Below are 24508 nucleotides of genomic sequence, written 5' to 3'. Positions count from 1 at the left end.
ATTCTATAATATATAAAGCTTTTTTGTATCGAATATTAAAGCAAACTAGACCTATAAAATAAGTGCATTTACACAATAGTGTAAAATGCCAATTTCCAAATACGGAAACACTGCTCTACAGCAGTCGTATTGCAATATCATGAGGTAAACTTGTAAAATTTCCGGTGTATCTGTTGACCAAATATTTTGCGGTGACTACCATGGGGACGGCTAAGGTTTTTCGCCGCTTATTCACGACGAGAAAAGGTACCTAATTGTCACGCGATGGTGTCGCTCGCGTTGAGACAATACCGGCCTTGTCATTTGGCAAATATTCCTTTTTAAAACGCTTGAAAAAATTGCTCTTTCGTGAGCACAAATATGTTCAAAATACGCCCACGTGAAGGCTTTTCAAACGTATTTTATGTCAAGGTTATTTTTTGTTAATTTAGTGTTTTATTGCCTTTTGCTTGAGCTACATCAGTTGCTGAATTTCTCGTGAGAACAACCGTGTCAAAACATACACCTATACGTAAGCTTTAAAATGCATTTTTGCAAAAAGACTTTTCATTTCACCCAGTCCTTACAGATTTATGTGTTTCTAACTTCCGCGTGCTTACAAAATTATACCAAAAACTTCATTGCGAAAACTTTTGAACATTATTTTGTGAATGACACTGTTTTGTTCATTCAGGCCCCAAAGGCTTTGTTTCTGAGGTACACCAACTTCTAGTTAGAAGAATTGCGTACACAACCCGCCCAATACCAATACGTTTGAGACTAGAACCAAAACCTTTTCGCTTAAGGTTCTATTTACATTCAGCCCATAATGACTTTGTTTTTGAGCCAGTTGCGTTTGGGCAATTTCGATAAGCCCGACCTTTCGCTCTTCGCAAACGAGCGCCGATAATTTGCGGCCCGCAATTAAGCTTTATTCGTGTTTTCGCCAAGAAACCGCAAAAGAGCAAAACGAGCGTTTGAAGTTGCCAAAGATTCGCAATCGCTTCTCTGCCGCTAAAGTTTTCCATCATAATGATAAGAGCGAAGCCCCGGCAAAACAGAATCGTTGTTACCTTCGTTGAGTCCAATGAGCAAATGCTCGATTTTGGACGCGCTTACGTCAGTAAACATATAACTCAGTGACGTATAGGCGAAATAGAGCACCCTTGTTAAACCGTGAGACACACCTTGCTCAAGGTGGCCTTTTCTCGTTGCGTCCGACTCCCATCTGTAAACGCTGTAGACTGCCGATAAGCGCCTATCTGAGCTATCAATCCTGTTTCGAACCCTTCTAAATCGCTGTTTTGACTGGAAAACGTCAAAGAACACCCGGGTAAGCCTCATCCATCACATAAGGGCTGGATTAAGGGGTTAGCGCGCTTCGGGGTGCTATTTACGCCGTTCCCAAAGTAACACGCGGGCGATCATAATAGGTGCGTCTATTGAATAATGACTTTTTAAAGATAAATTTTAAGAAACAGAAAGCAATGATTTAAATTAAACCACAAATGTGATAAAAAGATCCAAAACAACTTGATTTAACAAAACAGAATACTATAGTTACGCAAATTGGCATCATCAGTACTACTTTGAATGTTATTCAAATTTTGGATCTTTTTTATAAACTTTGTGGTTTTGTTTGGATCTTTCTACATGTTTAAATGATGAACAACGAGAAATGTTATAGATCAGGCTTAGATCACGATATTAACAAAAAAAAAGATTATTATTTTCTCAACAAAAAGCAGTGACCATTGTTTTTTTAAAGTGGGTTGGGGGAACGAAAGGTCTTATAAATTTAATTAACGAAAAAAAAACTCAAAAAGGACATTTGTATCCTACTTTTGTTCCAACTGTGCTTTTTACACACTTAGATGAAATATTTGCAGTCTTTAATTTTATTTCAGTGTTGACTGAAGCCAAACTATATTTTTTACACATATTTTACAATTAAAAATGTAGTTTTCAAAAAAAAAAAGTTTTTTAACAGGAAAGTCGTTTTTACCACCCTACTTGTTTTACAGTTAAGATAATTATTCTTTTTGTAAAACTGCTCGAGTTTTCTTCTTAAATTTCGAGTGTTACTTTACGAACGGCGTAGTTGGAAGTGCGTGTTACTTGGGAGAGGGGTCTATCAACCCTGTCTGCGGCTTGTCGGATAACCCGATCTTACCCTGTTCTGCCGGGCACCGAACCTGTACTGTTGTCCAAACACGCGCGCACATGGAAGATGTATTATTGTCCGTGACGTAGTTGCGCTTAAAAACACAAAAAAATTGAGCGGTCGTCAACCGGCAAATTCTTCCACGACCAAATCGCCGGTTGATCACTGACCTTAGCATGACGTAACGACAGGCGATCCGTTATTTTAAGTGCTTGTTGTTCCTTCCGGTTTAAAACGTTTGCTTTGCCGGGCGATTTAGATCTTTGTTTTGGTCACGACAAATTACGATACGCGGGATTTTGATGTAAAGCGATTTTACGATAAGCCATTTGTTTTGGTAAGCGGCACGCGCAGTCTTGTTGCCGTATTCAATTTATTAATGCAAAAAGAGGCATTTTACTTTCGACTAGAAACATTTATATGCATATATTGTGTTGCTTTCTGACTTATAAAACCTAAGGACTTGTTGGTCAGATTTTTTTTTCGAACAGCATAATCTCCCTTAATCCGAATGATGAAAACAAACGATTCTGGTTGCAATATCACTTGTTACGTCATTTTTTCATCAGTTGTGACGTCATTTTACTGACTGTATCGCCATTTAGTTGCAGCAGTTGCAGTGCACCACTTGCATAGAACAGTTAATAGGTGCGAGTTTTTATTAGCGTGCATCTTGATTTATGTTGTGTTATGTTTTTAGATACTGATGATGCTTTTCGTAGCGAAATATATTTATCACATACCATTCAAACAAACTAATTTTACGTTTATTAAGTTCCGCACTTAGTTTAATCTTTCTCTAAAGACTTGTTGCTGCAATTGTTTTAAAATTTTGTACCGATAAATAGGTGACCTTCATTTGTTCCGCAAGCACCGGTTAAATGCCAACTGTTTAATAGCATCATCTTTTAACTTTACCGATTTTCTCTAACGATCAAGCAGTATAGTATTTGATCACATGGTCGTGTCTGTTTTTGACAAATATGTCGATAATCTTGACCCAGCATCCCTTATTTTAGATTAAAAATATTTTGATCTCTGTAATGTAGTGGTTATCAAATTTATTTTTATATAGCGAAGCCATTTTCTTTTATTGAAATCGTGGAGTATATTATTCATTTATTTAACACAAAACATTTCGGAAAGCACGATACAATAAGTACGCAAAAATTAAAAAACAAACTACCTCTTTAGAACACTATATACGGACCTGTTCATAAGTTTCATGGTGAAAATAACGGCCCAAATAGACGTTAAAAGCGACATCACTGATGATGGCATTAGAATTTGCCGAAACGTTTGAAAATAAAGCATGTCGCTTTTAACGTCTATTTGGGCCGTTATTTTCACCATTAAACTACCTTTCTTCATCACTGAAACTCCTTGAGAATAATGTGCTACGAATTTGTTTAGTCAATAAAGTTAAAAATTGAGCGAACACCTTGAAACCCATTTCCAGGTGGCCGCACACGCCGGTTTGAACGGCACTGTCTAATGTCCGCAAAATGTAAATAATGAAGGCTTACAGTGGTTGTTATGTACACTTACACATTTTTTCGTTTATTAAAATATCTTACAAAAAATACAAACTATGGCACTGCCTTTGTACACCTTGAAATTAAAATTAATGGTATCCACACCACTGAATACTGTACAGCGAGTCACATTGGCTGATGTATGTTTATTAACTTGGCTTACTTAAAACAAGTAACCAAAGTTGGTATTTTTATATTCATGGCAGAATGGCAGCTAAATGCAATATCTGTGGTTAACACAATTCCATTTGGTTTAAAATGAAAATACCGAGTAGAAAAATGGCGCTAAGATGCGCACATGACGTATTTCATTCGTAATTGCAAATCTCAGTATTTCAGTTTAATCGTAAACATCTGAGCATTGTGGAATATCAAGTCATATGTATAATATACTAGATATTTTGTTCGACAGTATGCTGAAAACAACATAGATTGTGTTCGAAAATAACACACATTTCGCCCAACCACGATTATAGGCTAGCTCGGTCTTGCAGTGGCACAGCACTCTTTTGTTTTACGGTTATTTCTTACAAAGTGGAAAGCAAAAAAAAATTTCTTACAAAGTTGGAAGCAAATAAGAAAATAGGGCTTGCAACAAAGGTTAGGCGGCTTGTGTTTACAGAAATGCTGCTATAGAGAAAAGCGCAAAAAGAAACGGAAGAAAAGCAGGGCAGTGGTGGTGCGAAAAATCCCATAAACAAACGCAAAGAAATTCTGGCGAACAAACGCTATCGCAAGTATATAATATCAGAAGAAAAAGCAGCAGCAGCAGGGTCAGTTCGTTCATGGTTCCTCTCTGTGTGGATCCAGGTCCTGGGGCGTCATGGCTTCGTCCCTCTCGTTGTGCCAGCCGCACACCCCCGGGTTGCTTTTGCGTGCGTAGCAGGCGAACAGACTGGCACGGGGCTGCATCACGGTGGCAAGGTTACGCCAGATACAAGTTGATGTAGGAGCAAGCTGAAAAAAAATATCGCGCACATTGGTTGGATGTATTTTTCTTGGATTGACTTTAACTTAAAAGTTTAACGTTTTATACGACGGTAACCATCAGTGTTGTAATGATGTCATTGACTTGACTTAAGTGCACTCAAGTCACTGTTTTAAAATGACATGACTTAAGTCTTTTGACCAAAATGACTTGACTTAAGTCTTTTGACCAAAATGACTTGACTTGACTTAAGTCTTTTGGACAAATGTCTTGATTTGACTTAATTCTTTTGGACAAATGACTTGACTTGGACTTAAGTCACTGTGTCAAATAACTCAGGATTAAATCAAGTGTTTTTACTTTAATAGTTTAACAGTTTACTTTTATGTCAATGGCATGACTTAAAATTGACTTATTGACTTGGACTGGGACTTGACTTGTTATTTTTGCGAAAGACTTGTCTTGGATTTAAGTCATTTCAAAATGACTTGTTTGCAACACTGGTAACCAGAGACGTTTCGCTTTAGTCAGACACATGCCCTCTTCGCGTTGAAAGCCTAACTTGATTATACCCGAAAAAATGCCAACCCTGACATACTTTTAAGGTCAGGTGGCTACTAGGGATGGTCCATATTATCGGTTCGAAGCCGATATCCGGTGCCAAGAGGCGGTATCGGCACTTGTCCGATATTACGCTGGTATCGGTGCCGATCCGATGCCGATTTAATATAGGCATTTCAGCTAAAGTTTGCAATCCAACGCAATGATTTGTACCTTGAAAGTTATATTTTTAAGACAATGCTATAAAAAACATCGAAGGTAATCAGTCTAATCACTAATCACGCTTCTTAAAGGCAAGGCGGCCACCTTATTGTTTTCGCAAGCTAAATTTCTCTGAAATAGAAAATTAACAGTCAAAGACGTGGTAGGACTATCAAAACCCATACACAGAATTAGGTATTATTTTAACATTTTGAGTATATCTTTATTCATTTTCAACATCGAGATATTCGAAAACGTTCAAAATGCTACCTACTGCAGAATGGGCTTTGGTATTCTTACTATACGTTTTACTACAACCTCAAACCATTACGCTCCACAGTCAAAGAGTTACTAAAAAGCTTCCAAGCCTTTAGGCAAAATACCGGTATTGCTTGCAAAATAAAATAAGTTAAGGACATCCCTAGTACGCCGTATTTCGGTATCTGGTCGGACAAACGCGATTTTACAAGAACGCCTTTCGGCATAAAATTCGGCATCAGACATTCCTGAGGTGAGCAACCTACGGCCAGCAGCGACCTATTTTACAAACTGGGCACGAGGTTGTTCCTCATATTTTTTCGCTATTTCAACTAAGTAAAGCAAATTTTTTGCGCCTTGCGTAAATGTTGTTCCTGCATCGAGTCGAGTAAAAAATGTAGTTAGAGCCATTTTAATCGTAAAATACCCTAGTTTTATCCCTGATCAGCAGTCGTTGCGGTTGTTATAATAAGATGCGTAAAGTCTACACACATCAGTAAAAATACATTGCGACCTTTTCTGAGTGGGTTTTGGCCGAAGACTAAAAAAGGCTGCCCACCCCTGCTTTAGGCACAAAATCAGAAGAACGAACCTGCGCGTCGCAAATGTGCTGTTCGTTGAAGCAGACGTCGACCGTACACTCGCCGCAACTGCGCTTGAACCGGTGGTTCATGTTGGCGCCCAAGTTGCTCGCCTCTTCCGGTTTCAGCGCCTTCGTGTCCAACTTGAAGCTGCACTGGTTGATGTGCATTCGCCCGTCGCGCATCCTGCCTGAACGTTGAAAGAAAAAGATTAATGCCATGACTATTGGGATGCCCGATAATATTGGATCGGAGCCGATACCAGGCGCCAAGTGGTGGTATCGATGCTCGCCCGATACTAGGATGGTGTCGGTGCCGATGGGATACCAAATTAGTTTTGGTATTTTAGGCATAATGCCATTCAATACAGCTATTTCTATCTTTAGGTAAATTTTCAAAACACGTAAGGTTAACAACACGTGGTAATTATAGTTTTTTTTATTTAAAAAGAGCAAAATGTCCCTTTATAACATGAGAAAAAATACTGTCTTAAAACGTTTTAACTTATTCTATTATGTTTGTTTGAGACTAGTTATGACGTCATTGGTATTGGATCGGGTCGCGATAATTTTTGTCTAAAATGACGGGTATCGGTGTCTGGTTATAAAATGTCAAGAATCGTATATCGCTAGCCATAAATATTTTATGTATTCCAGCAACAGGACATTTGATATGACCCTTTAAAACGTTCAACGCAATACGACGGTAACCAGAGACTTTTTGCTTTTACTGCATCCATACCCTATTCGCGCTGCCAGCTTGAATGTTATACCCGAGCATATCTCAACTGTAACATTCAAACGGAGTCACTTGTGATGCTGCTTACCCATCAATATCAATGTGGATCCCCGCTTGAGATCTAAGCCACAAATGGAGGATTGGGGAGGTGTAAAAATATAGTTGCTGCCGTTCACGACCGATCCTTTGAAAACCTGTGTAATACCAAAATGCAAGGTCTTGCAAAACGTCAATCGTAAACCGATGTCATTTAGAAACAAGCGGATACGATCGATAACTTACCTTCAATATTCCGACGTTGTATCGGATATAGGCAACCCCTCTCGGCTTTTCAAGCCGGTGCGGTCTTCTTCGCTTTCCTGCATTAATGCGCAGAGTGTTTATAAGTTGTTGTTTGTAAATATGTAAATAGAGAGTCATTTTGTTCAGTTAGTAAGCGTTTTTTATTGAATAACTAAAATTTACTGGATTTGGTTTTGAGTATAGCAAGATATGCGTGGTCAAGTTTAATAAAATGGCAACATTAAAAATTTATAGATTTACAACTTCAGTTAAAAAAACAACGTCAGTGATAAAACAACCAACACGATATATGCTTGAGTAGTTTTCTTCACAATAATACAATTAGATGATACTAAAGCAGCTGAAGGCCTTAATCAATTGTTTTTGTGTGAAACACAACAAGGTAACAAAGTACCATTTTTGCTAAATTATTTTTTTACAAGCTCAACTATATTTTTCGTCTTGCTTGCTTTTATTTTATAGTTGTGTCTTAGCAGTCGGTTTCGTTTTTACCACAAACTTCTGTTTTTGAAACGGGCCGTTTTAGCCGGCTTATTTTGTGTACGCGGGAATTGGTACCTGGGGCCCTGTCTCCAGGAAAACCAGAGCTTCTTTGATATCTTCCTGGGTAAGATGGTGGTCCGTCGCGGCTGCTAAGTCCAAGCGGCTTGCCACGTATGCCCTTCAAAGAGAAAATACAACAGTTATTGGTTTGGCGGGTTATGAAATATTTATCATCGAGGACACGAATAGCTATAAAGGTGTTCCCGAATATTTCCATTTGACTGATGGTGTAATTTAATGTAGTTAAACGGAAAACTGTTAGAAGAATTTTTATGGCGCGATTTGTCAATTTTTCCATGAATTCGTTGCAAGAAAGGTTATCAAATTCCTGGCCAGAAAGAAATACTCGCCTTAAAACATATAAAACCCGATTTGCAAAGTGAAACAACTTAATCCGACGAGATTGTTTTACCCATAATTTCTATACAGTAATATTGTTCACTAGCTATAGGAGTAAAACAATTTTAAATCGATGTATTCTAAACTCTGATGTAATTTTTTCGTTTGCCCGTCCTGACATGTGGATTGAAAGAGTCGAGAAAAATACAACGCCTCCCCTGAAAAGCGCACTGTAAAACGTGCGCAATGAATGATTACCAGGCTTAAATTCAGGATCATTCCTCTAAACACAAAAAAATGTTAAAGTTGAATATAAGAAACAGAACCTACTCTAAAGGCTGCAATGTGTCCCGGCATGGCTCCATCTGGTCCCACGTAGCTGGAAATGTAGTTTGGTCTGTGGGCCGCAGCCACGCGCACCAGCTCTGGTCGGACCAGTTCTTCTGGTTCGGGCTGGTCGTTAAGCAGAACGCCTTCTGGTCCACCGGCGCCGGTGGTCAGCCGTGCCCAGGTGATTTCCCGACCATCGTCCTCGGGTGGTAAAATCACCTCGGCCTCTTGGGTGTCAATAGGTTGAACGCCGAGCGATTTCCCCTCACTTGGCTGTACATTATCAGGGAGCGAAACCACCTCGCTATCAGCGTTGCCAGCGTCGCCAGCGTCGCCAGCGTTGCCAGTGCTGCCAGTGCTGCCAGTGCTGCCAGTGCTGCCAGTGCTGCCAGCGTTTCCAGCGTTGCCAGTGTTGCCAGCGTCGCCAGCGTTGCCAGTGTTGCCAGCGTCGCCAGCGTTGCCAGTGTCGCCAGCGTTGCCAGTGCTGCCAGTGCTGCCAGCGTTGCCAGTGTTGCCAGCGTTGCCATTGATACTGGCATCTCCAGTGTTGCCATTGATACTGGCATCTCCAGTGTTGTTTCCAGTATTGTCAGTGTTGTCAGTATCAACTTCTGCATCTGTTGCGCCAGCAGTTGGCGACCCTTCGTGAACGACTGGAGCTGGAACTTCGGCCTTCTCCCCATCTCCCTCTGGCGCCTCGTCTTTTAAAATCGGCTCCTCTTCCGAACCTCCAGCTCCGTGCGTTTTCTCTTTTCCTCCGTGTTGTTCCTCTTCATCTTCGTCATCGTCATCTTCGTCGTCATCCTTGTCTTTTCCCTTTTTGTGGTGTTTTCTTGGAACGAACGTCCCGTCGCTCATGACACGCCCGAACTGTCTCTTGTTCACGTACACCTTAATAGCTGCAAATAAAAAGGGAAAAGACGTGGTAAAATGAATGTGTGATAAGAAGAAATGTCCTTGCCCTTGCAGGTAAATAATGGACAACGACTCTTAATGGGAGAAAATATTTTTTCTAATTTCCTGTCTTAATCAAAGTCAGTCATTTATAATTTCTTAAGATAAATGTATTTCGTCAAAAACTAAAGCAACATCATTCTCTTAAGGCCCGTTTTACACTACAGCTGCGCTGAGCTGAGCCGGGCGTAAAAATCGCTCCAAAACGTATAGTTTTTGTATATCTGCACTGGGCTTGAGATTAGCAAAGCATAAAACGCTCGAAACAATAGAACTTAAATGCAAATTAAATATTAGGGTCATGATTGGGAACTTTGGCACTTTAGTGTAACAAGAATCAAGCTCTTTAGGATCCATGCCCAATCGTGAAGTCTCGGAAATATAAGTTGCCTTCCTAATTTGGTCGCATTTTGGAGCATAATGGTTGGAGGTTGTAGTCAGACGTAATAAGAATATCAAAGCCCATGGTCGCATTTGTTTTAGGTACACACGATCTTAGCAAACAAATCCGTACACAGACAGACAGCGCCACGTCTATTTACACCCAACACAACTTAAGGCGGCCTAGGCAGCGTTACTCTACTAACGTGCGTATATAGCTCGGTCTCGCAACCTTTCAAAGAGAACAACTTACCGAAGTCGGACTTGCAGTAAACCATTTGAGCGTGTTCTCTCAGGCACATGCAAGCTTCGCTTCGTTGAAAGACAACCGCCACAACCACGATCGCCAGAAGCAGCAAGATTTTCCCCTCCATCGGTTCTTATTTTAATTTAAATCTTGCTAAAAACGGTGGAGACGCACAACCTGTAAAACATTGCTCGTTACAATCCCGACTGCATCCCATGTATTTTGTGGCCGCCAAAGATTAACACAGTAATTTTAGGCCGAAATTCTACTACAAAATACTGCGATATATACGTCAGAAAAACTATTACTTATTACAACACGGCGATATTTTACGCAGCATGGCGTCACAGAGTGATTTTGCGAAACATTGTACTCCAACGTTATTAGCCGTGAAGGCACTGGAATGCAATCGGGGTTACACCATCAAAAAGCTATGGTATTCTCAAACTAAACATTTGAAATGTGTATCTGGGTAAGACATTAAATAACTTTCTCTGGTACGTGGTCAAACTTGATTTATACATATTATTCAACAGTCTTCCTCGTTCACATTAAAATGCTGCGTGTATCAAGAAAATAACCACAGTTTGTCACCTGCAGTTCACTACATCGAAATTTTCTGTGAAAAAAGCAGTGCTTATCAAGACCGAAATCTAACTTAATCAAAACCTTCTACAAATTCTCAAGTCAGATAATTGACATTGTAACCGACCAGAAACAATTAAACAACGAGTGTTGTCATTTTGCTTCTACTAAATCTGCAAAGGCCTACTTCTAGCCTCGGTGCCAAAATCGCCGGTTAATGTCACTTCTCTCAACTGCCATAGACTTAAATACACTTTTTCCTGTCACTTCTTTCTCATTCCATCAAAGACAGGAAGGGTTACGCCAATACACGTAGACAGGCGACGTCGACGGACGTGACCAATTAAAGGAGTCTATTTGCCCCATTCGAAAGTTACTTCCTGCTAGTCGAACACTTCAGCAATGTAGGCCTTCCACCCTAGCGCCGCTGCTCTTTATGCAGCGCCAACTGCAGTCGACCGTTAGCCTTGTACAGTTACCAGTTATTAGGGAGAAAAGCCTCGCGTAGCTGCTACAGCAGGTGATTGCCAGTCTCGGCGAGCATGACACATCGTTACGCGCCGTTGAGGAGAAAACTCATGGTCCGTGACCCCGTGACTGCTCGGTGTTTACGATTGCCTTATATTGCCTGGTTTGCGCGGGAGTTGGGCAAAATACTACACAAGAAATCTTTTGTCCGGTATGTGTTTTGCACACGTTCGTCGTTTTTTTGCGTATTTTGTCCGCTCGAGGTTTAGAGGAAAATCCGCTATGATTTATCACCAGATTTCGACAGCTGCTGTTTACTTGTTTGCCGAAGACGAACTCCAGAATCTTTCATGTGGAGAAGAGCCATTGTCTGGGCAAAAGACCTAAGTTTTGCTACATCTGCGATTTTCAGACCAGCCACAGATGGTACGAAGACGAAAAACAGATTGTTATTGTCTGAAACCTCTCTGAAACGATTTAAGACAGGGGTTTTCCCTGTAGTGATTTATTTACGGGACGATTTACCGTGACGCAACGCAACAAACTTTATTGAGGTCGTATAAACGCATTATGAAGGGTTAATCTATACCACGCACAATTATATGCTCAGGCATGCAAGTATATAGCCGTAGGGTAAAACATTTTAAATCACATGAGAAATGAGGTTGCAAAATATGGGTATCTGCAATCTATAGATTCGGTTTTAGACAACTCTGATTTTTTCGTAGTTTTCTAATTTGTATATTAACGTTTCATGCCTAATGGGCTCTTCCTTTCAACCCCTTGACTGGTCGAGAAGTAGAGGTCGAAACAATTTTGTCTTTGCCTCGCTGAACAAAGCAGTTTAATTTTTTTTTTAATTTTTTGCCAATCTCGGTCTGTCAAAACAGTCATTTGCATCGCTGTAACACATACTTACAAACAGTGGTGGGATTCAGCCGGTTCTATAGAACCGTCCCACAATATTTATGAACTGGTTACTGTCAATGGATTTTTGCATCTTATCTGACACCGATTTTTGAGATCCAATGAGCTCACGTGTTTTTTTTCAAAATGTGCAATGGTCAAGTTCGCACGTAACTTTATTATTGTAGTAATTTTACTTTTGTGATTGATTGTCTGAAAATTTAATTGTTGCGTAAAAACAAAGTCAAGAGACGACTGCTGCTTTTTTTTTGTGACTGTTAGCAGTAATCAGATTAAGCCGGTTCGCAGTTCGCAACTCTCGCTGCGACCTGGGGTTGCATCCTGTTTATGGAACTGCTGCCGAAATATATGACTTTTGTGATAGAACCGGCTGACAAAAATATTAAATCCCACCACTGTTTACAAACCTCTTTCTAAGCCAGAGGTCACCAAACTTATTTCATATAGGACGGTTAACAACTCTAAGGCCTGGTCATCGCGGGCCGGACAACCATTAAAATTTTTAATCATGGGCCGGATTCAGATTTTTTTAGGCCTAGTGCAAAATTCTTATATTGATTATAAAACGATTTATGTTTCTTAGTTTCGTTAGTGTGGCCCGCTGTATATTATGTCAGCGGTACCTGTTAAGTTTGATACCACTGTCGTATAGTCCATAGTTGCGGACAATGTAACCCACACCTTTGGGTGTTACAATAATCATAATAAAACAAAAAAATATGCTCTCCGTTAGGGTTCAGACATCAAATAGTTTACAATTATTCTATAAATTTTGGAGCATACTGGTTGGAGGTTGTAGTAAGATGTAGTAAAAATATCAAAGCCCATACCAAAGTAGGTATATCATTTGGAACGTTTTGAATAACACTTTGTTGAAAATGAATAAAGAGTTTTTCGAAACGTTTAAAATGATATCTACCGGTACTTCTGCATGGGCTTTTATATTCTTATTACGTATTCTATAAATCTTATTTAAGTTTAAAAATTTCTACCATTACAAACAGAGAATCTTACGGCCATACCTATGTAGAAATATCTGTAGTTTTGCGACCCCTGGTCTAAACCAAAGTCATTTTATTCCCCTTCAGCTCACTTCATCGCATTTTCCCGTGGTGCTGAAGATCGGCCACGCCCATCGCGGAATGGCCAAGTTCAAGGTGGACAACCACTACGAGTTCCAGGACGTTGTGAGCGTGGCGGCGCTGGCCAACACCTACGTTGTGGCCGAGAAGTTTATCGACGCCGAGTACGACCTGCGCGTGCAAAAGATCGGCGGAAACTACAGAACTTACAAGTGAGGCTTTATAATATGTACATGTGATTGTGGGCGGTGCAAGCGCAGCCTGTGTGTTTCCTGATTTACCTCAAGCAAAGGCAAAACTTTAACGCTGGTCGTTTTGCGAATTAGAGCATGTTTTCGCCATGCACACCACTATACTCTGTAACAGAGTTGGATCAATTACATTCATTCCGTTGAATTATAATTACAATTACAATTACAATTACTCCCTTAAATGGTTTAATTAAATTCACCAATAACAATTACAAATTACAATTAACCCAACTTTGCTCTTTAATAATCATTTTTCATTTAACTAAAAAGGCTAGTCTCGCGTCTTCTAAAACCCTTTATAATAAAAAAGAAGTGCTGCTACTACAGCGCAGCCTTTTTTCTTTGGAAAATATTTTTGTTTAACAAACGTAGATGAAGCGCACAACATGCCAGCATAATATTAAATGCCTTGTTAAATTCGGCCAAATATTGATTATATTGTGAAAGGAAGACAAGTCCAGAAAAATATCGCCTGCGAAGGGAGCTATTAAACTTAGCCATGTTATTACCGTCGCTATCCTAATTTAATTTGGAAAACCGGCCAAGATCTGCATATTTATTAGCCTGCCTGTCAATTTAGCCTACTTCGCGTGAAGCCAATTTGGTACCTGGCTATTTTTGTAAGAACTTTATTGACCTTGATTATAGAAAACTTTTTTATTAATATTATTATGTGCTCCTATATACGTAGTGAATTAGTAAGCGTTTAAAGCAGCGGTTCTTAACCTTAGGGTGCGCCCCCCCCTAGGGGGGGGGGGGGGCGCCAAGCAATTTTTAGGGGGGCGCGAGGTCTACTTCATTATTTAGTTTTTTTTCAGTAATTTATTGGTTTTCTTTGGGTTGGGCACCACTCCTACAGCTGTACAAACTATGCTTTTTTGCCAACTGTAACATTAAAACTGCAAAATATTTTCGCGCTTCGCGCCAATTTTTCGTTTATTACTATTGCTAACTTTTTTAACACAAAACTTTTTTTGAGTGCCATGGCATGTTTTCACATCACATATAACGGTCCTATTTAATTACATTTTTGCTAACTTATAGATGAACGATAAAAGTTATCCCCCTTTCCAACTATTTTTTATCCATGTTTGATAAAGATAACAGCCTTATAGCAACAGGGGGACTCGAGCTTTTTTGCGCAAATCTATAATGGTTTTGCAACATTGCCGTTGTATTTTTGTCGTCACATCTTTTGAAACACGATAACGCAATGTTTTATTTTTGCGTTTGACAATTTTATTTGCGCTCGACATCACAGCCTCACAACTGTGGAGCATATGTCCTCACAACACGTGTGTCAAAATCAGCTTGGTATAAATCAATGTGTCGAGCGCGAGCAATTTGTTGTGTGCCTAATGCGAAGAAGTCTCCTAAATTACAGTTTAGCCAAGTCAACCAAATAAAACTCAATTTGTCGACCAACAAAACACTTCACTATGTTCAACTTGTCTCAATGTTATTTAATTAAAAAATGCCTAATTGCATTTTGTAGGGGGGCGCGAAGCATGGGAAAATTACCAAAGGGATGCGCGACTAAAAATAGGTTAAGAACCACTGGTTTAAAGTAAAATAAGTCTAACCCTTAAACCCAGCGCCAAAGTTTAAATTACAATGTGGGGCAGTTTTAAACAGTTATTTATGCCAGTCCGGCACTTTAATTGTAGTTCAGCTATGTACAAATTAAACACGCTCTCCAAATCCAAAAACTCGATTGTTACAACTTTATAGTCACAGTATAGGCCTAATAATCACTTCAATAGAAATATTACGTAACTTAAAATTGTATCGCCCTTAAAGTTCCGAACAAAATTGTATTAAATTTATAATCTAGTCATTTAAAATCATTATCGCGTCTAGCAATGTGTTACGTGGACGACTTCAATGCAGAAAGAACTCTTGTGCGATAAATGACTTCTTTAAAAAATATAACAAAGGTAAAAACAACAAGCATAAAAGTAAAACACAACTTTTTTAACAGACGAACCTCGGTGTCAAAGAACTGGAAGGCCAACACGGGGTCGGCAATGCTGGAGGAGGTGGCGGTCACAGAACGACACAAGTTGTGGGTGGACGCTTGCAGCGAGATGTTTGGAGGACTTGACATCGTCGCCGTCAACGCAGTGCACGGAAAGGACGGAAGGGATTACATTATCGAGGTACGCCGAGTCTGTTTGTTATTCTAATTGATCGGAGGTTCTCAAACTACGCTTCGTAGGAAATTTCGCATAGGTCTGTGCAACATCTTTCAATTGCATTGACTGAGACTAAAAGTGATATTAGCTTGGGTACATCGATCTAAATACGTTTGACGCAGTAAAAATATTAAATCCCACACTGAAATAGCTATAGCATTTTACACGTTTCGAATATCTCTTTATTGATTTTCACCATTCAATACGTTTTAATTATCTGTAATTTATTGAATCGTCCGATTTCTTTGATGGCTATAAATGAAGAGCATATTAACACATTTTGGTGTGTGAACTGTGAGTTTATACCTTTATGTTGCACTGAATATGTGAATAATAGAAATCACCTTGACCCTTGCAAGATAAATGTCGACCTTAATTCCTGATCAGTAACAGCAAAATAATCTAGCAAAGCTAGCAATTCGGATCAGACACATTAACCAGATCTTAAAAAGATATATATATACTTCACCAACTAAGGCATCGTCAGTATATCTGAATAAAAACAAACGCAACAGTATAAGAATGAGTCAGAAACATTAAAGATTAAACTCTTATACTGTTGCGTTTGTTTTTATTCAGATATACTGACGATGCCTTAGTTGGCGAAATATATATATATCTTTTTAAATTTTGCTAGCTTTGAATTGCTAGCTTTGCTAGATTATTTTGCTGTTATATACCTTTATGGGATTAATTTACCAAGAGATGCCATATCACCTTAACCACTGAAAGCAAAATTTAGTTCCTAGCCTTGTATGTAAATTGTTAGATCTCCACAGTGTTGGTTTCTCCAAGCTTTTCAGCAAGTCATACCGTTACGATTTTGCACAGCTCTGATCTAAATTGGACACAGGAATGTCTGATAACATAGAATCGTATCCGTTACCCGATGCCAAGTAACAGTATCGGAACTCGTCCGATACTAAGTTAGTATCCGTACCGATCCGATATTAAATAAGTAGAGGAATTTTGAGCGATTATTTTCGATCCAACACACAAAATTTACCTTAAAAGGTAAGCTAACAACGGGATGCAATTAAAATTGTTAGACCAAACGAAAACTTTGACGACTTGGAAAAATTCCTTTAATCGCTTTTCATCTCTTTTACTAGTTTGAACACGTAATGACGTCATTTGGTTTCGGATTAGATGGCGATACGTTTTCGTCCAAAATATCGGGCACCGGTATTGGAATATAATGCCAAGTATCGGACATCCATATTGCCTAATTGGACTATTCATTCCAATTAAGACATACTGACGATACCTTTGTCGGCGAAATATATATTTATTTTAACATCTATAAAAGTTGTCTGACTTAAATTACTAGCTTTGCTAGAGTATTTCTGCTAATTGCCTCTCGCTGGAAACATGCTTAGAGGTAAATAAAGTTAAAACCTACAAACACCTTTATACCTTCAGGTGACCGACTGTAGCATGCCACTGGTTGGTGAACGACAAGAGGACGACCGTCGTCAGATGGCTAGTCTTGTGATGCAAAGGATGACGGCCTGCATCCGTCCACATGATCACACAATCCAGCAAGGAAGCATGAGGATGCATCACGGACAGCCGCCAAGGTCGGTGAATAGCGTTAAGGGTTTATGCATGCAACATTGTTGTAGTATATATAAAGCCGATAGATTTACTTGCACGCAAGTTATTTAGACAAGTATGCCTTGTCTTTATTTTTAATTGCAAATAACTTGCATTAAACTTGGGCCACATGTAATTATTACTTGACCTAAAATGTTTTCAAAAATTGTTTCGATACTTGGATATATAGCCAAAGTAATAGTAACGTCTAAATCAAGATGGTGTCGATCTTCTCGACCATTTTGGCTTTGTAATTACCAAACCCTTTTTTCCTTTTTAGTTATGCCAGACAGTTGATAAAGTATTAACCGCACCACCTATTTTTTTGTTTTAGGCCCCAGGCGCGACTTCCAATCGTCCAAGGCAACAAGGCTTCAAACGTTTCTGCTCCGCCATCTTGCCCGCCTTCAGCCCCGCTCAGCATTAACGGATCCGAACCGCCGTCCCCTACCGCCACCAAGCGGGACTCGTGCACCAGCGAACCACCGTCGCCAGGTGGCCTCAGGGAGCGACGACGCTCTCGATCAGGAACGATAAGTGAGGATGAAGAAAGTAAAGCTGAGAAGATTAGGAGTCTCCGCCAGTCGTTCGCGAGCTTGTTTTCCGACTAAGGTGTTTTTATTTAGGTTGTTATTGATATCGGTTTGTTTATATTATTTAATGTGGTTTTGTTTTTTGGTAAACGAAGTATGATTAATGTTCGACAGGTGGATAGTGTAATCGCGCAACCTCCAAAGCGGAGGTGTCAAAAAAGAAGCGTAAGCATAAGTTTTTTTTATTACAAAGCAATGTCAAAAAATATATTCATCGTTATCCTTAAATTAAATGTTACCATTTTAAACCATAAAGAGGTGTTTTTGCTCAGAAATATGGTGAATCACTTAGATTTGCAATTTAATGATTACAGACATTGTGAAAGTTAAAAATTATTAAGTATTATATACACTATACAGTTATTTGTGTGCTATTTAAGATGAAGTCGAAGTTTTGTACTTTTTGAATAAAGTCGTCGACTAAACGTGAATCGTGTTTTTTTGTGTGTATTTTAAATCGCAGAAGTTTTTACTACCGCTATAAATTAATATCCTGTTTTATGTTGTTATGATTTTTGTTCTGAAATTTAATATCGTCTGTTTCCTATTTTAAAGCAATTTGTGAGAAACTGTTTCATTGTTTTCGCAACAAAAATAGCCGTTTGCTTTTTTTGCATTTGTTTTGTTCAGTTTTATGTTGACTGACAATCTTGGCTGGTGAGTATCACTATTGAAGGTCGATATTTGAAAACTAAACGCGTCAAAATAGGTGTTGCTTCTGCATGGTGATTATTTTTAATGTTGACTATATTCCTTTTTGTATACTTTGTGTGAAAAAACTAAAACAATATTGTATGTTTTTTTCTGTTTCATTCCTATAACTGTTTTCGTGATAACAATCGTTTTTCATCCGGCTGTAAATGTACATGATAATCACTACGCCGTCGTCATAATTATTGTTGATATTTCGTTCCTTTGTTATTGTGTGTTGTTATATAGGGGCCGCAAACACGTGCAATCATGACCACATGTAAATACATCATTGGTTTGTTTTATTATATTGCTGCTGCAGTACAGGACGGTTGGAAAAGAGTTGATTGTATAGCTTACCGTGAGTTTCTATTTGAGGAGATTACAATACTTTAGCTAATAGTTAAACTTGAAACTAGTCTAATTCTAATTGTTTGGGATGGTTAATGGACCAGTCGTTGGCCTTTCAGATTTGGATGGTATTTATGAATTAACTGAGCTATTTTAGGCCAGGACAGGAAAACATGTAAGAATAAAGTAAAGCCATAATTCTGCAATAGGGGTAAAATACATCTTTGACAGATTTTAGTTTTATTCCTTGTTTGAGCACTATTAGCCTATCTAATAGTTGAGGTTAGCATTCAATGTTTTAGCGAACAAAAATTTGACACGTTCAATGTAGTAGTTATACAGCATACATATATACTCGTTATAAAAGCAATGTAACAATAATGCTAAAATATAAACCACGAGGGGTTTCACAGGAGCTGTGTAATTATTTCTGGGTTCATGAATTTTACAAGTGGCAAAACAAAACAGTTAAAATGAACCGACAATCAAATAAAAAGTAAGCATAAACTTAAAGGTGGTTAATGTCCAAAAACAAACTGAGAAAAACAAATTTTAGGTAATCAGGAGTTTTGGGAAGTGCAATACAGTTCTGTACTGGCGTTTATAGTTAGCAAGGCAATCTAACCACATAAACAAATGTGAAGTAACAAGCTTGAAAGGAAGATCACTGGCAAATTATTTCTCTAAAAGGTAACTGAATAAGACGTTCGTTAATTAAGTGCCGCAAGAAATTAGTTTGTGCTTCGCGTAAAATCCTGCTTTAGGCTGATTGCATTTTTAATGTAAAACGTCATGGAATGCAGGCTAATTTGGCGGGAACACGAAAAGGTTATTTGTTTCAAGCACTATTGCAGTTTTTAGTTATCCACGCAGTCGGTTGCAGAATAGTAGAACATAAGTTAATTCTAAAATCCTTACGAACGCGCGGCAGCCACAAGTTCAGTTATTATATTAAAAAAAATAGGTCTTTTAACATCTGATTAAGGTAGCTTTTACACTTATGTAAAAAAGAGACTTACATTATTAGATTAGTGAAGTTTGGAAGATTAGAGCTTAAGATAGTTTTAATCATGTCGTACATGTTAGCCGCAGAAGTATCAGTTCGAAGGCAGATTTCCGCGTTGCTTAAAATCGTATTTAAACTAGTTGTTTTGTTTGCCATCGTCAAAATTTGTGTATTTTAACATTACTAATAATACTTCTTGGAATATATATCCCGAATTTTGGAATATTTATCCTGTGGAATATTTTAACTGCCCATATGCCTGAACGCATTTATTTTTATCAAAGATTCTTCAAAGAAGATCGAATGTAAAAGCGGACAGGATGAAGACGACAGGTCTGCAAGATGCAATTTCAAGTAAGATATGGCGTAAAATGACTGCATTATAATCAGATCTAAAAAAGAGGTCAATTTCTCTCTAAATGGACAAAGTTACATGCAAATGATGTTTTACTTTCAAAGAATTTATTTCCTTTTTGGCAAAAAAGTAACAATGTAATAAACACAAACAGTCAAACAGGTCAAAGTTGTTTTAGCTTGAAATTAAGTTTTACAATGATAGAACTGATTCGAATTGATTAAAAAGTCATTTGACTTAACTGGGTCTTTTTCCAAAGAGCCACACAAAATTTAATTTGCTTAAAAGATTAAGAAATAAAACTGGGCGCATGTGGGCATTTTTACTGCCCTCGAAAGGACCATTTATTTTTATTCAAAAAATAGAACAAATCCTTTTACAAGAGTATGTGATGAAAAATGACCCTGAATAGTATTTAGTCCGGTTATTGTTTTACTACAAATAATGCCAATTAAGTCTTCTTACTCCGCTTCTAAACTTTGTTTTCCCACTTGGCCTTTTCTATTTGTTTTAGTTCGTGAATAACTGGTTAGCTAATTTTTGCTGTATTTCTTTAGACGGTGGATTCTTTGCCACATGATATGCTACAGGACATCTTGGCAACAGAACGCGCCTAACACATATAAGAAAGAGGATATCCAACCAGGTTAGTTAAAATGTGTAATCTGCTTTTTAAACGTACAACTCGTATTTATGCATATATTAGTTAAACGGTTAGAAAAATGATATTTCTTGAAAAAATGCCTAATTAAATGATGATCCTTCAAATAATGACTTTAGTCTAAATAGATTGTGACATTTTAGGTTTTATCAAACTCTTGCCTTTTGCGTATTACTTCTTTCGCGAGCACCCGCTCTTTCATTTAGTTTGAAAAACTTGACAGGGACGTACTCATCTAAATCAATGTACTTTTATTTTGTTGTGCTGGCTAATATGAGAAAAGGGCTTATGATATTTATCCAAACCGAAAGTTTATATATGGCTAATATGCCCTTTTAAAAAATGATTTTTACTGCAGATTTCAAATCCAGCCTCAATACGCCAATTCCACGTCACACCTACGACATGACGAAAGGATTCCAGAGCAACTCCATCCACCCTTTCCACATATATATCCAAGTGAGGTAGAAATTTTTATTCCGGGCTGTAGCGCCCTAGCGGGTCAACTTCGATTGTCGGACATTTTGGAGTCATTTTATAGCCTAGTACTGTCAAATTAGGTTTAAAAATGATGTGGACAGAATTCTCGTGTTTCACCCTTGATTAGCGGACTTCTTATTAAGCATTTCGATACGCCACGGTCTATGCGGTCGGATTTGTAAACACGCGTAAACGGTTTTTGACTGAGTTTTGAGTAAAAATAGGAGCCGTGTTACATGTAACGGACGTTGTATGCGTTAAATTTCAACTAACTCGCTTCGCACCGTTCGCTAGTCGTTTGAATTTATACTAGTTTTCGCAGTTTAAGAATAGTCATTTCGCTTTAGTTTGCTATTTGTTGCATATATCCCTCAATCGAAGTTGACCAGCAGTAAATGACTGTTCATTATTGGACGAAATTCATTTCTCTGAGTAATATCAACCCCTTAAGGACGATATTAATGCCAAAAATTACATACAAGAAAAACTACGCTACAGCCATATTAGGTTTTAGGTTTTTAGTTAAAGTTGATATAATGGGTTAGTGTCCTAGATTTCCCAGCAGTGATGGATAAACTGTTAGCAAAATTATTGCGTTAATTGAGGTCCGTTTTAGAATGATTGATAATTTAGTTTAGACAACGATTTTATTCAGCAAAGGTTTCCCAAATTATTCAAAATTAGATTAACAATATTAAACCGGCATTAACTGAATGAACACTCATGGGGTGATGTGTATTTTTCAAATTAAATGACAGTAAACAAATTCTAGAGAAAAATTATAGAAATTAGGACCAAATGAAAGAAGATAGGTAAAAGTGCGACTTAGAGTACGCGTCTTCGCTTTTGCGTTAAAAGATAAAATTGCGCCTAAATAAATACAATAAGGCATAAGGCTACGACGTGTCACCACCAAGTCCAAAGCATCAAATGCAAGACAAGGTAAGAAGCCAAGAAGCAAAAAAGAGAAGAAGATAATGGAAGTGAAAGTAGACCTTTAAATCCTGGGGTAAGTTTCTTTGTCCCTTTTGGAGTCCACCTTTAAAACAACATCTAGTAATGTTATTGTTTTTACAGAAAGGCTTCATCATTTGTTCTCTACCGCCACCTGACGGATTTCCAGCACCCAACTTAAACCCCTTCTCCATATCACGTGATTGGTAGGTTACTTTTTATATAAGGCTAAGCAATGCCATTTTTAGCAGAACTAGAACACGAATAATAAATTCTGTCAAAATTATGGAGCCAAACGTGTAACGTTTACTACCAAACGTTAGAAGTGTTTTAAAACCTAATTTACCCGTTTTATCTTTTCAGTTGGATCATCCAGGAGGAAGTCACGTGACTATCGGGAACGAGCTCAATGTCTGAAATTGCGAATTGTTCACGAGGTGATTATAATTGATATGTTCACTGCCTAATCCACCTATTAGCGCGCTTTACGTTGCTCGTTCAGATTTGTTTGATAGGATAATGCGCTTCTGCCAGTTTAGTTTTTGCCAGGTGTAGAATGTAGCACAGTTACTTAGATTCGCAGGTTCTTAACATCGTTTTTTATCTTCTGTTTTTCCACAGGTATGTTTTAACCCTCTTTGTGCAGGCTGTTTAGGTTTAGGTATATATGGGCCACCTACACACACACTTGCACTTTGTGTGTAGGGTTGGTAATTTTGTGCTGCAAGGTTTCTCCAGTCTAATCAAGGACAAAGTGAAAAACAAAAAGGGTAAGTAGTGCTTTATTTTAATATGTGAAAATAAATATGCTTTTTTTGATTTACAGGCGAATCAAAGCTTATGCAAGGAAACTGAAGATCTTCTTGAACAGCAACTTTAAAATCGTTCAAGTGCAATAAACAATATTAACATGCAGTGACATCGTTTTCTATTTATCAGGATATTGAAATTAAAGTCTTAAATAAACAGTAACGAGTTATAACCAAGAAACTCTTGTTGGTAAACTAATGATTTGCCAAAACCCTATATGCTGCTCGTGTGCAGTAGGAACTAGCGAGTGCAATATACAAGTTGACCAGTCTTGCAATGTACGTAAGGTTTAGTCGACCCTAAATAGCATTTTATTTTGTACCATGTTGTGTGTGTTCATCTACCTAACTATACATTTACGTTAGTTGTCAGTTTTTATTTGTGAAAAGCAAACCTTGCTAAACTACTTTGCGGAACTTAATTGCGTGTTGAATAGCGCCCTTACGTGCATAATTGCTTACGCTTGGCTCGACGGCCAACTATAGCGTTATATTGAGATTGTAACTGGAAATACGAACAACAAATTCGAAGAATCGGATTGGGCGAAAAGCATGGTGGATTGGTGGTAGTTTAAAAAAAAATGCGTCAAACTTCAAAATGCATGGTTTTGTTTTACGAAATGCAAGTTTCAAGAAGCAAAAGACAAACCTCACTACTAATGTTGTATGGTGGTATATTGACGTAGAGTAGTAATAGCAAATTTTCGAGAAATATAGTTAAGTAAAGTTAACTGTTATTGTATTACTTTGTGTTAAACAGCAATACAAATTTAAAAATTAAATTGTCTTAAGAACCAAAAATGTGGCGTTCAACTGTAAGGTGTAGTATTTTGAAAAGAATTAGGCCCAACTGCTACATAGCGGTAATTTCTTAACGCCTATAGTTGGTTCAGCCCATCACGGTAGTCCACCATTTACGTAAAGTTACTACATCTCGTGCAAAGAAATCGGAAATACTACAGAGCTACTGCAATTTGTTTGGGCGCCCACTAGATGCAGCTTCTCTGCTTGCAACAATTTCTTGTTTGCGTTATACGTTTCTACTTTGGTGGTAGGCTACAGTTCAAGGTGGGAGAAAGGAAACCAGAAAGTTTGTGTTTTTTGCTTTACTTTTTGTACGAAGTGTGTAAGCAGTGCAAATTTCCTAAATTTAAGTGTTAACGTCGCAATTCAGCTTAATAGGGTATGGTACAATTATTTATCGAAACGTCTTCATCAACATAATGTCTATTTACTCGACCTTTTTGCTTTGAAGTTTCCTATCCAGCTAAACGTAGCTACGACCTAAATTAACACCAATGTTTGTATACTCTATTATGAAAATCAATTCTTATTGCGCACTCTTCATACTTCAGTCAAACTCGCAAACTGTCCATTTGTTGCTTTAGATCAATGTTGCCCAACCTTTTTTACACTAGTGCCCCCTTGGGCTCAATATTATTTCATATCGCCCCCCTCATCTT

The 24508-nt window shown here is 38.2% G+C and overlaps 2 protein-coding genes across 2 annotated transcripts in view; one reads left to right on the top strand and one right to left on the bottom strand.

Moving 5' to 3' along the window:
* The window catches only part of LOC146164923 (synapsin-2-like), a 46294-nt gene extending 28466 nt beyond the window's left edge, over window positions 1–17828 (top strand). The window contains exons 7-10 of the mRNA XM_083383225.1: window positions 13111–13316; window positions 15337–15514; window positions 16973–17130; window positions 17481–17828. Coding sequence (XP_083239351.1) covers window positions 13111–13316; window positions 15337–15514; window positions 16973–17130; window positions 17481–17757 — 819 coding nt within the window. The 3' untranslated portion in view covers window positions 17758–17828. The remainder of the gene's footprint in view (window positions 1–13110; window positions 13317–15336; window positions 15515–16972; window positions 17131–17480) is intronic.
* LOC146164924 (uncharacterized) lies at window positions 4261–10239 on the bottom strand. The gene is made up of 7 exons (XM_083383224.1): window positions 10049–10239; window positions 8461–9359; window positions 7807–7909; window positions 7228–7304; window positions 7034–7139; window positions 6219–6397; window positions 4261–4635 (listed from the first exon to the last, which is right to left on the bottom strand). Exons 1-7 carry the CDS (start codon window positions 10167–10169, stop codon window positions 4462–4464), a joined length of 1659 nt encoding a protein of 552 aa, XP_083239350.1. The 5' UTR covers window positions 10170–10239; the 3' UTR covers window positions 4261–4461.
* Window positions 17829–24508: the final 6680 nt, after the last annotated feature.

The sequence above is a fragment of the Ascidiella aspersa genome, chromosome 2 (assembly GCF_963924565.1).
Source record: "Ascidiella aspersa chromosome 2, kaAscAspe10.2, whole genome shotgun sequence".
NCBI classification, from domain to species: domain Eukaryota; kingdom Metazoa; phylum Chordata; class Ascidiacea; order Phlebobranchia; family Ascidiidae; genus Ascidiella; species Ascidiella aspersa.
The sequence above is the reverse complement of the archived record's forward strand: the minus strand, read 5'-3'. Positions and strand labels throughout refer to the sequence as shown.